The 14,387-nt window shown below is 46.6% G+C and overlaps 1 protein-coding gene and 1 long non-coding RNA gene across 4 annotated transcripts in view; one reads left to right on the top strand and one right to left on the bottom strand.

Annotated features, from left to right (window-relative positions):
* Nucleotides 1-269: 269 nt before the first annotated feature.
* On the bottom strand, nt 270-7,619 carry LOC149525278 (uncharacterized). 2 transcript variants are annotated; one of them, XR_016348753.1, is made up of 3 exons: nt 7,504-7,619; nt 5,393-5,494; nt 270-756 (listed from the first exon to the last, which is right to left on the bottom strand). It is a non-coding gene; the product is annotated as an uncharacterized LOC149525278 (long non-coding RNA). The 2 variants fall into 2 exon arrangements; XR_016348754.1 differs by lacking the exon at nt 270-756 and adding an exon at nt 1,995-3,140.
* The window catches only part of PDE7A (phosphodiesterase 7A), a 90,118-nt gene continuing 83,058 nt past the window's right edge, over nt 7,328-14,387 (top strand). For both annotated transcript variants that reach the window (XM_006127481.5, XM_006127483.5), the window contains exon 1: nt 7,328-8,211. In XM_006127481.5, the coding sequence (XP_006127543.2) occupies nt 8,074-8,211 (138 nt within the window). In that variant the 5' untranslated portion in view covers nt 7,328-8,073. The remainder of the gene's footprint in view (nt 8,212-14,387) is intronic.

Here is a 14,387-nt window from a genome sequence, read left to right on the forward strand (position 1 = left end):
CTTTGCCCAGGTGTCAGTGGGCTCACTGTATGTGAGTGCCTATTCCGAACTACCGGTACACCTCATTTCACGAGGAGTAACGGTAGTTCGGAATAGGAACCTAGTCCGAACTACCTAGTTCGAGCCCCGTGTAGCCGCGCTGCACGGGGTTCGAAGCAGCGGGGATTTAAAAATGGCGGCTCCCCGCTTATGCAAATGAAGCCCGGGAAATTCAAATCCCGGGCTTCATTTGCAAGTGCGGTATGCCTACATTACCCTCCTAGTTCGAACTAGGAGGGTAGTGTAGACATACCCTCAGTGATTTCAAATCTTAGGAAGCAGGGTAGAAGAAACAACTCCACCTCCATTAACATTAGAAAGAGACACGTAATCATACCCATTTAGTTCTTTGAACTGTGTGGGGGAGAGGGCTGGACAAAAGTATGCTGGTGATGAAACTGTTATTAAGCATTGTAATGGTGCATCTGCATCTGCAGGATATACCGTATACCCCTCCGAGGATCTCAGGGTAGTCCTAAAATCCTTGAAGGAGTGAAGCATATAATTGGTCTTGTCTGTTAACAGGGTTGTTCCATCAAAACAGAAGCCCTTGATAGCTGGTGGAATGTCAGGCACAATGCTGGAATTTAGCAGCCAGTGTGAATTCTGCTGAGCCAAATAATGCTATTGTTTACAGTTTTAAAATGTTATTTTATTTAGTCATTATTTTTGGTTGTGTTAGAGGACAAGGTAGCTCCGTATTGGGTGACTTTTTCACTGTGGGAGAAAAAGAAAAGAGAAGTAAAAACAGAAGCTGGAGAAATCTCAGCTAGTTACTAGGCAACAGATGGCAATAAAGGGCATCAGAAAACAGCAGGAGGAGCTTTTTGTCTTACAGTGTGCTAAGAACAGCAACTCTGAGAAGAAGCCTGGACACCAGTCATTGCCCTTCATGACAGGTTAGCTCTAACAGGCTGGGGATTTTATTGTAAGTGAAGCATAACCACACTCATTTACCCAAAGTAGGTAGGACTAACTTTCAGGCAGGGCATCACAAAAGGATTAAGGTTGGAGGTAGTTAGAATACTCATGTGAGTGGATCCTTATCCTCCTCAGCTCTAGTGATCCTGATCCATCAGCAATCCTGGTCTCATCTGCAGTGCCCAGAAAAGCTAGAGAACAACCCATCATTCTTTCTGTATCCCTGGTGTGACAGTGTGGGGGTGATAAGATAATTATTGTCCAGTATCCTTAATCTTCCCCTCCCTCCCACCTCCAGTAAATAAAGAGCTGTCAGTTTCAAGTTACATCTGTAAGTGGTCTCTGATTTTCTGGGTTAGCTTGAACAGATGGGCTTAAGATGGAGCCTCTGAAGGGATACTGTTAGCTCTCCACAATCTTCTTAGAACAGAATCCAGAGATAAAAATTTTAAACTAAAACTCTTCCTCGTGGTGATTGCAGAGGCCATCACCCTGGCCAAAATGTCCACAGTGTGAAGGATTGATTACAAGGATATTTTGGCCACCAAGCAGCTTTCCTTGAGAAAACCCTGAAACTCCTTCTGTGAAGCCTCAGGTAGCTGATCTGCAAACTTGTACATACTGTCCATCCAAATGTATTTTCCTTAATTCACAGCTAAGGTCTGTTGGTAAGTGAGTTATTCACATCTGCAGGGATAAGGATATGTCGACTTTCCATCCAATAAGATCCAACTGTTTAGCATCACTATCCTTGAATCTCTTGAAACATCATGGGAAGAAAAACAGCTAGGCTACGTCTAGACTGGCATGATTTTCCGCAAATGCTTTTAACGGAAAAGTTTTCCATTAAAAGCATTTGCGGAAAAGAGCGTCTAGATTGACATGGACGCTTTTCCGCAAAAGCACTTTTTGCGGAAAATTGTCCTTGCCAATCTAGACGCGCTTTTGTGCAAAAAAGCCCCGATCACCATTTTCGCGATCGGGGCTTTTTTGCACAAAACAAATCTGAGCTGTCTACACTGGCCCTTTTGCACAAAAGCTTTTGCCCAAATGGGAGCAGCATAGCATTTCTGCAAGAAGCACTGATTTCAGACAGTAGGAAGTCAGTGTTCTTGCGGAAATTCAAGCGTCCAGTGTAGACAGCTGGCAAGTTTTTCCACAAAAGCAGCTGCTTTTGCGGAAAAATTTGCCAGTCTAGACGCAGCCTGTGTCAGCCTGTGGCTGATCTGTGGACATACCTGCAGATCTGGTGGCAGGGGTGCTGGACCAGTAGTGGGGGTCTAAGAGCCTTTTATAGAGGGGGTGCTATGAGCCTTTGAACCAAACTGTAAAACCTATATGTAATGGAAAGCACCAGGAAGGCCAGTAGGCACCAGGCCAGCAACCTTTCTTCTGACCACAAGGCACATGCCAATCTTGGGGATCATAATAATCCATTAATGGCATTCACTGGGTGATGCAGAGTGGGAGTGTCGGGAGGCGCACTGAGGATACCCCTTTTACCCGCCCTGGGGAGGAAGGGGTCTCCCCCCAGGGCTATGTCGCCCTTTTGTTCTGGCCCGCAGGAGGGACGTCTGGGGGAATGCTGGAAGCCAATGCTTCTGCCCCGACTCCCGCCCCCCCCCCCCCGCTGTGGGTGTGCCTGCTCCTGATCTGGTCCTTCAGACCCACTCACCCGTCATAGCTTTCTTCACCCTCTCCCCACTCCAGGGTCACAGTCTACCCTGAGTACCCCTCGAATGTTCCTAATTCCAGTCCAATGCCCCCCCTCGGGGTGGCAGGGTAGTAAATCAATGTCTAGCCGCTATATTGGGTGCAGCTCTGGCCCATTCCGGGTAGATTGCGCCCAATCACGCGGGGGATAAGGTAGGGGGACGCAGGCCCGCCCTCACCTCCGGGTCCCAGCCCAGGGCCCTATGGGTCAGCAACGTCGACTCTTTACGGATGGAGAAGGGTTCTGTTCCGCAACCCTCCAACTGTGCGGGCTCCTGCCCGTCCTGGGCTGCTTCCTACCACCCCCACTCACGACTGTGTGCCTGAGTCCCAATCGTCTCCTTCCGGGACGCCGACCGCTTCCCCGGGAGACGACTTGCCGGGTTGTCGCGATGCCGCTGGCTGGTCTTCCTCCAGCCGAGGGGCCTGTCTTCTCCCCTCCGGGGGTGGCCCCTTCAATTCCCCACCTGGCAGAGGGGACACATTCTATCCAGCACCCGGCTCCCCCTCGCCCTCCAATTCGGAGGACCTTCCTCTCCCCCCTCCCCCACTTGCTGCGCCACTGGCATTTAAAGTGCCCAGCGTCTGGCACGAGCATGCGCCGCAGGGACATGGGGGCGGGGCTGGGTGTCTGTGGCTCTCCGCCGCGGTGTCTGCCCAGTGGCGGGGCATTTGTGCTCCATCACAAGGAGGATAACCTCAACTTGGATGTGGAAGAATCTTGGGATCCCAATGACAAAGACTGGTGTGAGACTGAGGTAATTGAATTGTGTGTTGCCCCGAATCTGAGTGAATTGCTGCCATTTGTGCACATTCTTCCACCATTAATTAATCAAATAGAACACCACATAGTTAAAGCTTAATCTGGATAAATAGGGCTTACAGGCAAGGTCAAATACTAGTTGCAGTATATGGTAATCAGAATAGGAAAAGGGAAAAAAGAGTAAACTAATTACGAGACTGGAAGAAAATAAGTGGATGGAGACACTGAACTTGGATGAGTTTGATATTGAAGTTATGTTTTGCTGATAATTCATTGAAGTTAGGAAACGTGATGGCCCAGTTGGATGTTTTGTAAAAAGTAGTTAAAGTCTCTGGATAGCTTGGGAGAAATGCTCCAAAGTACACTCTATTATCTAGTCTCTTTTTATGACACCAGACTCCTTTGTAGGAAAGTGACCAGCCATTGCTGATCTACTGCTAATTACTTGATACCATCTCAGATTTTAGGTAATTATTTGGCATATCCTGAACCTATTGCTTATGTCAATGTGGGGTTAAACTGAATAAATAGTAGTTTTAGATAAGAGCTCGCTTACTTATATCAATCTTTCATCTGCTGGAAGCACTGTTCCATGATGTTCCAAAATAAGGGGCATGTTTTTTGTTTCTCTCTCTCTTTCTTTAACTAGTGTGATGAGGTAGAAGTTCTCTTTTTGGCTGGTTTGGTATGCCTTATACGTGGAGGACCACCAGTCTTTGGCTGACAGCCCTTTTTCTCAGCAGTTTGTCCTGAACTGGACACTCTCAGTAGTATCCCACAAGAGCACATTGTTTACAATGGGTTTTCAAATATTTTTTTAAAAACTATGGAGCATTTTTTGTCTGACAAGGAAAATTCATCTGAAGAAGTGGGCTGTGCCCATGAAAGCTCATGATACCATCTACGTTTTTGTTAGTCTATAAGGTGCTGCAAGACTATTCGTTGTTTTTTAAGTTTTTCCAGTTACAGACTAACACAGCTACCCCTCTGAAACTCAAAGGTGAAGGATCCTCTCTAAAGCAGGTAATGCCAACAGCCATCTGACATAACTGTATCCCAGTATACTCCAATATTCTTGTTCTACATGCTCACAAAAACTTTTAGGTCTTTCCATACTGTCACATTGTAAGTATGCCACATCCAAAGGCAGTGAAGCCTAATGGCCACAATCTATAACACAGCCCTGGAGTTTAAGGCAGCACAGCCTAATGGCTAGAGTCTCAGGTGTTTCAGGAAGCAGCCCCAGTTGGGGGATCCAGGCCCACCCTACTCTACCAGGCCACAACTCAAGACCCTGTCATTTGGGGAGTGAGCCACCACTCACTCAGCAGGGAATCCCACTGCAACATAGTGAGCTTGCTCAGGTGAAAGATACTACTCACTCACCCTCCCTGGGTCACTTCCTACCAGTTCTAGCATTGCGGTGATCCACACAATTTCTGTGCCATCAGGCTCTATGGTACCAGTCTCATGCTGCAGCTGCCCCAGGTCTCCAGCTCCCATTATCGAGGCTTCTGGCTGGTCTGCCTCTCAAGCTCCTCCAGCAGGTCCTTCCTCTTCAGCTAGGCTGAGCTGAGCTGTTCCCTTTTATGCTACCCCAGTCATAGGAGCATGCCCAGTATGGCTGGGGGATGGGATTTCCTCCACCCACAATCATTAAATCTTCCTGGCCCAGTGCCAGGTATGCACATCCTGTCACACATACCAAGAGTGAATATATGAAAATACCAAAAAATTTCAATTGGAATGTGTTCAATGTTTACTGGGATTGAGACTCCCTTGCTATTCGTGCTTGCGTGATGTGATCAAAGCATCCAAGGTCTACCACTTCCCTTTTTAAACTTATCTTTATATTATTGTGCACATTTTCTTTTCCACATCTGTATATGCTACCAAAGTTTGTGTTTGTATTATTTACTAAGAATGCTACCATCTTACTTTTGATTCCATACTTACTCATAATATTTTTATCTCAGCTGCAGTAAGTTCTCATGTCTCTCCTTTAGGTTCAACAAAATCCACAAATTTGGTTTGCACACATGAAAAGCCTTCATAAACCTTGAAAATGTACATAAAGGAAGCAATTTTACATCTGTGCTTTAATACATTTGCAGAAATTGACACATATTCAACATATTTCACATTGTTAATTAGTTCATCATTTGCCCATGGAGCAACAACATTTGCGACTACAGGTTCGACCTCTATACTCTGGACCTCCGTAATCCAGCCCCATCTGTGATCCGGCATACTTGTGGGTGCTCCACGATCAGCAACTTTGCCCCCAGACTCCCAGAGCTCCTGGAGCCCCCACAATAGTTTGTGGTGCTCAAGATCCAGAAGGAAAGGAGGAAGGGGAAGAAGGCACGATTGGGGGTGTTTGGGGAAAGAGTCAGGGTGGCTATGTAGTCCCATGGCCAGGAGTGCAGCCAGTGATAGAGGCTGGGAATGTAGGCTGGCAGCCACAGGACTTGGTGTGTTCATGCAGGTGTGCGATCCTGGCCCCACCCACAGGACTCCACTGTCACCCTGATTCTTCCCCTGAGCGTCTTCCTTCAGTCTCCACTTGGTCAATGCTGGCTACCGTACTGCTGCTGGAGAGGATGCCCGCAGCCGGTGGCAGCAGAGGGGCTGGCATTGACTTCTCCTGGACCAGCAGATTCCCTGGTATGGGACTGGTCAGGTCCTCAGGTTGCTGGGCCAGGGAGGTACAACCTGTTTTTCTTCACACTTTGTCAGAGAACAAAGAATTTTGGGTTTCTGAATTTTTTTTAGTGAAATTGGAAATATAGGCCATTGACATGAAACTGTGATTATGTCTAATAGGATATGCATTTATTCCTTCCTGAAGAAGCAAAGTCATACTCTATTTGCTCAACTTTGTGGAAAAAACTGCTAAAAGTAGTTGAACTAGCACATGCTAGAGCAGCTTTATATTTAGCAGCACCTTCCTCTTCTTTTGTAAATGTCTCCACTCATGGAAAATATCGAATGGCACATTGCACATAATACAATTGTTTTGCTTCCAGATTATATGGAAAAATATGGAAAATCATTTGAAAGCTGGTTAAGCAACATTTATGCCTTTTGGAAAACACCATTTTCACTTTCCACTGAATCTCAAATGTCTTCTACCTGATGCCCTACGCAGCCATTGCACCTCTATCACAGCAAATAGTAACAACAACAGAAATAACTTAAAAAACAAAAACTGAAAAAGTGTAAGTTTACCCTGTACAGACTAACGAGGCTAGTTAGTTGTTCTGAACAACAGAAATGTTCTGGATGGAGCTAAGGCCTGACACAAATTCTCCAACACAGGCAAGGTGATTGCACCACAACGGTACGTGGGAGGAGTGTTGTGAACGCCGGGACTCTTCTGGGGACCTTGTCGGCCTGGGGATACAGAACCTCCTTCAGGGACAGTCCCTAGGAAACACGGACATGCGATGACTTGTTAGGGCAGGACCTGCAGCACCTGCCCCCAGCTCAGCGGGGGGCTGTTTCCCACTGGGAACCAGGCCGGCTGGAGCTGAACACAGCTGCCTGCCCCGCCTGGGGAGGGTGCAACGGGCGGGGTCGCTGCCCGCCTTCACCCCACGCGCCAAGACTTGGCGCTGCCCCAGGCTGGGCTGCACAGAGCGAGCAGCGCGCGCGGGGTGAGATTAGAACGGCCGTTAGCACGTGCAGGAAACACCCCTACTCCTCCCCTCCCCCTGCGTCACCCCGGCACCAATGGCACAGACGCTGCGCTCAGGCGGGACAAGGCGCGCGCGCTACTTTAAGAAAAGGGCAGAAACGTTCGAAGCGGCGAAAATGTCACGCACGCGCACAGAAAACGCGACCTGCTTTCTCCCCCCCCCATTACAACATTCCCCCGCCTATGACGTGGTGACGTCATTGCGTGGTGCCGGCCGGGCTCGCGCGTCGCGTACACACACGCACGAGTCCGTCCGGCTTGTGACTCCTCTGTCCTGGGCTTTTGTGCTCGGGGCTGTTCTCAGTGAGGGGACCGCCCGGGGCGCAGCCTCTCTCCTTCCTGCGGGCTCCTCCCCCGCCCCACTCACCTCCGGCTCGCTCGGAACCGCAGCGCCCCGCCCCCTCCTGCCCGGAGCGCGCGCCGCATCCTCCTCGTGCCGGACAATAGCAGCGCCGAGTGTGTCTCACCCAAAGCGGCCCCCCGGGCTCCAGTGCCCACCTCCATGAGCGGCGCACGGAAGGCCCGGCTGTGGGGCTGACAGCGGCTCCCCCCGGCAGCGGCCGCTCTGCGGGGATCGGCCCGGGACTCGCCATCTCCTTCCCTGACAGAGCTCAGCTGCCGGCGCCGCTTTCCCCGCCCCCTGCGGCGGCTGCTGCCGGGGGACCCTGCGGCTCCGGCAGGAGCCAGCCCGCCCGACGCGACTCTTGAAGCTGGCAGAGGAGGGAGCCCGGGGCCCGGCCAGACCCGACGCCTGCGGGTGCAGGGGGAGTGAGGCGGAGCCGGGCCCCCCTGTGGTTTTTTAATAGTCGGTTTTACGCCCTCTGGCCTGTTTGCCGCCGCCTCTCGCCCCCTCCCTCCACTACGCTGCCGCGATTCCCCGCGCAGGCAGGTGCAGCGGCCGGTGCCCTGGCGCGGCTCGGAGCGCAGAGGCTCTTCAATGGAAGTATGTTACCAGCTGCCGGTGCTGCCCCTGGACAGGCCGGTCCCGCAGCATGTCCTCAGCCGCAGGGGGGCCATCAGCTTCAGCTCCAGCTCCGCGCTCTTCGGTTGCCCCAACCCCAGGCAGCTGTCCCAGGTAAGGACCTCGCCGCCTTCCCAGTGCGGGCTTAGTGCCCACCCGGGTCATCCAGGCACGGGTTACCCCCTTAACGCCATCTCTCTCCATCCTTATCCGGCTCGGAAGGTCAGACCGTTGGGCTGCGGGCTCCCCCCTCCCCGATGGCGCAGGAGGTCACTGGGCCACATCAGTCACTCACACCCTTTCTCTTGCAAGATTTCGAGTCACTCCCACAACCAGTTTAGTCAGTTATCGGACTACACTCAGCTGAGCTGTACACCCTAGGCACCTTATCTTCATCCCTTCTTTGCTGTGGGAACTTGTGTATTTGAAGCTGCACACGTTGCTTCTAGCAACGTTATCTCCTGGCATTTAGAGAAAGTGATGCCTGCAATTTGATAAAATTCCGTTTTGTGTCATGTTTTGGTTAACATTACCACTGTGCAATGAAGCACAGAAGCCTCCTTGAGCTGTCTGATAGCAACAGACTAACATCCTGCTAAATTAATAGGCTGCTGATAGCATATGTTATCAGTTTAAATACTTATGCTGGTGAAAAGCAAGTATTACTTATATTTTAGCTTTCTTATGGCTGGTTACCACTGGCATTATCTTTTCCAAAATTATTCCAGAGCTTACAATAAATTCTTATATAAGTGGCTTTCCAGAGTCAGTGTTCCTTTTGCTTTCATTAGTTATTTTCAAACTAAGTGTGCACAGTTGGTAAGATTTCATTCTTTCAAAAAGCCAAAAGCATTCTGTTAAGTTTACTTTTTTTATATTGAGCAATGTATGTTCAGAGTAAGACTTTGCTATAATGGTAAGCATTTCTCTCTTTTTTTTCCTGTAAGATTCAAACCTTGGAGATCTTGCAGTAAGACCATCTTTGACTTTTAGGTCTGGTGGCAACTTCCCTGTGCTATTAAGGACTTTACAAGATGAATAACAGTGTTGAAGAGGGTCTGTTTGTAGACATATTCAGTACAACTGCTCTTTTTCTTTCTATCAATGTGCTGGTGATTTTTTTTCCTGCAAACTGTGGTAAACAGACCTTTAAATTTTCCAAAAGGACTTTATTCAGACTTCAGAGTGGAATTATAATGGAAAAGGTAAATATGTTTTAGTAGCTGACATCTGAGGGTTCTGTTCAACATTTTAATCAGGATGTTTTTGTTTAGGTAACTTATTTTTTCACTCATACAACAGCCCTAGTATCGTGATAAAAAAATTTAAATAGGTGGTTTTTTTTTCAATGTTTACTGCATTTTCAAATGTATTGATTTTTGACTACAACATAAAGTACAAAATGTACAGTGCTCACTATATTTTTGATTAAAAATACTTGCCTTCTAAAAAACAAAGGAAATAACATTTTTCAATTCACCCAATACAAGTACTGTAGTGCAATCTCTTGATCTTGAAATTTGAACTTACAAATGCAGTATTATGTACAAAAATGCATTAAAAATAAAAGTGTAAAACTTTAGAGCGGTGATGGGCAACCTGCAGCCCCTGGCTGCATGCAGCACATCAGAGTAATCTGATTATGGGCCACAAGATGTTTTGCTGACAGACCACTAGCAGGCACGGCCCTCTGCAGCTTCCAGTGGCCGTGGTTCTCTGTATTCAATGGGAGCTGTGGGAAGTGGCTGCCAGATTTTGTATGGCACTTCACATTTTTTAACCTTGGGTTGAGTGCTGTAGCTATTTTTAGAAATCACACTTTGGTACCTTCTTTGCATTTTGTCAAATCTGCTATGAAAATGTTCTTAAACATGTGCAGGACCATCATCTGAGACTGCTGTAACATGAAATAAGTGGCAGAATGTGGATCAAACAGAACAAGAGACATATAGGCTGTGTCTACATTGGCACGATCTTGCGCCAAAGCACCTGCTTTAGCGCAAAAACATGGTGCCTGTCTACACTGGCGGGGAGTTCTTGCGCAAGAACACTGACGTTCTAATGTGTGAAATCAGTGCTTCTTGCGCAAGAACTATGATGCTCCCGCTCAGGAATAAGCCCTCTTGCACAACTGTTCTTGCTCAAGAGGCCAGTGTAGACAGGCAACATGAATTTCTTGCGCAAGTAAGCCTGATGGTTAAAATGGCCATCAGAGCTTTCTTGCGCAAGAGAGTGTCTACACTGGCACGGATGCTCTTGCGCAAAAGCACATCTCTTGTGCAAAGGCACGTGCCAGTGTAGACGCTCTCTTGAGCAAATACTTTCACGCAAGAACTCTTGCGTTAAAGAGTATTTGCGCAAGATCATGCCAATGTAGACGTAGCCATAGTCTTCACCCAAGGAGTTCAGTCGCAATTTTTTAATTTCACAAGTGTCATCAGCATGAGAGTAGGTTCTTTGGAATGGTGGCTGATGCATGAAGGGGCATACAAATGTTTAGACTATCTAGTATGGAAATACCTTACAATGCCGACTACAAAAGTGCCCCGGAACATCCATTCTCACTTTCTGGTGTCAGTGGAAAAAAGAAGCAGGAAGCATTCTCTCCTATAAATGTAAACAAACTTGTTTGTCTTAGTGATTGGCTGAAAAAGAAGTAGGACTGAGTGGATTCATAGACTCTCTCTATGCTGAATATTCAGAATTGCTCAAGTTATCTGGAATTAGACCTATAAATGGATAAAACAAGGGTGGGGAGTAGTTTTTGATCCAGGACCATGCCAAGCTTTAGGTGAGTGATCAAGGGTCGCACTTTTCTATGGAGTGGGTACACGGTCTGAGATGGAGGTTGGGTGCAGAAGGGAGCTTTGGTAGGTGAGTGGAGTGCAGGAGAGGATGTGGGGTCTGAGAGGGAGTTTGGGTAAAGGAGGGGGTTGTGACCTGGGGCAGAGGATATTAGTGCAAGAGAAGATTTTGGCCTGGAGGAGTAGTGTAGGAAGAGGTATAGGGCTTGGGAGGGAGTTGTGACCTGGAGGAGGGGAAGGGGTTGCAGATGGTTTAAGTGGTGGCCTGGGGCAGGGTGGGGGTATGAGATGACCAGGAGGCGCTTACCTGGGCCTGCAGGACTCTGACGCAGGCTCTCTGCCTGTTGCAGTCCCAGGATGTTTAAAATGCCTGGCTGTTCCCTGTGGCTCTCTGCTCTAGGCATTTGGAAGGTGAGATAGAGGCTTTTCATTCTGTCCTTGACCTCCAGGCTAATCTCTCGGCTGCTATTGGCCTGAAAGGGGCAATAGGAGCTGAGTTTGCTATGAGTGGGGGGCAGTGCGCAAAGCTTCCCTCTCTCTCCAGGGCCCAGAACAGAGTGTCACAGGGAGCAGGCAGCTGCTTAAAGCAGTTGGCTGCTCTGTGTCTGAGGGTCCCAGCAAAGCGGCCTGCGGGCTGGTCCTACCTGCAGACCATCTTGCATGCCCCTTGGGTAAAAGATGATAGATTGTACAGTCCTCTTCCTTATAGTAGATACTACAGATTTTTCCCCTGAATTCTTACTCAGCATTTATATGACTGTTCCAAAAATGTCTTTTATTTTAAGAAAAACAAAACAACCTTGTATATTAAGTAATAACATAGTATTTTCAGATGACAGTTGAGAAAAATGAAGAAAAATAGGCATGCTTGGTGACAAACATTCAGAAGGTCAGTACAGTAAAATGGTAAGGCTTTTAAAGAAATTAGGTGACTTTTATGTCTCAAACAGGCACCTTTGTTTGTTCTTCCAGGCTGCCCATCAGGCATGGGAGGAGCTCCCAACAGACATCTGGAAAGCCACTTCATTGTTTTCCATCAGATTCCTTCTTAAAACTCCTTTACTGAGATGCCTTTCCAACGTAAATAATCAAAAACCACCCAATTTGACAATGGTATAGTGATTTGAGGAACCTGTATGGAATTTACGAATTATGGTTGATACTATGAAAATTGTTGTATCACTGAATGCTCTTATGTAACTTTGGAATCCACAATGGGCTGGTACGGGCTATGTCTTCCCCAGACCAGGGAGAATGGAGAGTTGTCAACTTTGGCTATACTCTTGACAACACAGTAGTTGCATTAAGGAGATTACCCGGGCTGGGAAATTAATTTGGCTAAATTAGTCTGCAGGAAGAAGGGCTTTGGAACTAGGGATGCAAATGGTTAACTGATAAGCTCACTGGTTTTGGTTAACTGGTAGGATCTGGAACAGCTCCCTGCCTCCTTCAGTCAGTTAACTGGCTAAACATAATGTTTAACTGGTTAACCAATTAAACCGGATTTTACATCCCTATTTGGAACAGTGAAAAGTTATCAAAGAAGCCTGATGTAGAAGAGGGGCATGTAAACTTGGGGGTAAGGCACAGGAAAGTTGGATAGGACAGGGGGAGGGAATGTACTGGTCCTGATTAGATGAGGCCAACTGGGGAGAAGGCTTTGTTTCAGAGCCCAACGTATGCACTACAGTAGAAGTTATTTGGATGGCTCCAGATCACACTGGCCAAAGCAAAAAAAGTACTGAGAAAATTGAGGCAGTGAAATGTTATAGGGTTTATTATTTTTATATAGATATGTGTACTAATTATGCTATTAAAGAAAAAACAGTGCTGCATATGAATCCTTTGTTATATGCTATACCTTGACATGTGCCCTCTGAGAGAGTTAAACTGTAGCCCAATTTCAGCACTGGTTCTAGAGTTCTAGGCAATGGGCCATATGTCCTAAAGTTTTAGGATGGAGTGCTAGATGGAGGATCTGCACCCTGAGTGTGTGTGGGACCCCAAACCAGCGGCAAGTAGTTCTTTTCCTATTCTGGGATCTAGCACATGGATCCCCTCATAGTGATCTGGAAAATTTCCAGCAGAGGGAGCTTGTCAGGACTTTGACAAATGATCGGTATGCAGAGACTGCTGTCCATCGTGCTGACCAGCATTCCTTTTGTTTCCTTGTGCTCTGTATCCATATGCTGTCTCTTGTTCTGTATTTCAATTATAGGCTTTGTTGGACAGGGACTGTACTTTTTTTCAGTGGCTAGCACAATTAAATGTTTCCTGGGTACTACTACAATGTATATAATGACTTTATGGTAAATATTTCTAACATCTTCTGGACTAGATGAAATCCATTGTATTGATATAGTCTGCTTTCCCCCTCCCCTCCCGCTTATGCAAATGTGGCAACTAAAATAGGAAATACCTCTGTTTGTAAATAAACACTTATTTAACTCATTTGTTCTATATTACACAAGTTCTTAGTAAATTCTGATGTTATGAAATTACAATTTAAAATACTAATAGAGACCATCATCATAATATCTGAGCATTGAAAACATTAACAAATTTAATCTTCTCAACACCTTGTCCAGAAGGATAGCATTATCACTATTTTACAAATGAGAGTTACAAAGAGATTAAAGGCTTGTAGTGTTTGGCCTTTATTTTTGAAATACTGAATACTTCTTTTCCTTGATCTACACTTGTAGTTAACCTATGTTCAATATCATTACATCTGCACCCATCGTTAAGAAAGGGAAACTTTTGAAGTCTAGGCAAGGTTTGAGTGAATTGTACAAGATCATATTGGAAATCTGGGTCAGAGTCAGGAAATTTAACCCAAACTTCTTAAATTCCAATCCAGAATTATGCACCAAAATCCTTATATAGTAGTAGAATTTAGAAGTGTAGTAATTTAATCAGGCTGAGAGTGTGTTGATTTCAGCATTGTTCTGCTTATGCCAGGGGTGGATAAATACCTGCCCAGATCTGGTCTGCTAGGGTTAGCCCCTGACAGGACCCCACACTGCTGTATTTACCTGTGCCTCCATTTCTGGCCAGTGGCAGCTGTGATCGCCTATACCTGTGGAGGTACAAGTAAATATTGTGGCAGGGGCCCACAAGAGGCTAGCCCTGGTGAATTGTTGCCATTTTATTGTCCAACCCTGTTTTATGCCATAATAACTGCAATGTAAGTAAGCACCCAAAGTAATTCAATAAACCTCCAAGACAAAGACAAAATATTAGATATAAAAATTAATCACAAAAGTATTGACGTTATCATTCCAGATACATAATTCCCCTCTGATACTTAATTGCATTATAACACGTGCTAGATATTAACAGCAGAAAACTTGCAGACGTACATTTTGGTTCATATCAGGTCCAAAAATTGCATTTGTGGTTGCTACTTCCTTTTTCAAAAGCATATTGATGTATTTTCTGCAATCTTAAAGAAAGGTGCACTGGGCTGGTCGAGAGTCATATAGA

Source organism: Pelodiscus sinensis, chromosome 2 (assembly GCF_052426305.1).
Source record: "Pelodiscus sinensis isolate ZL-2025 chromosome 2, ASM5242630v1, whole genome shotgun sequence".
NCBI classification, from domain to species: Eukaryota; Metazoa; Chordata; order Testudines; family Trionychidae; genus Pelodiscus; species Pelodiscus sinensis.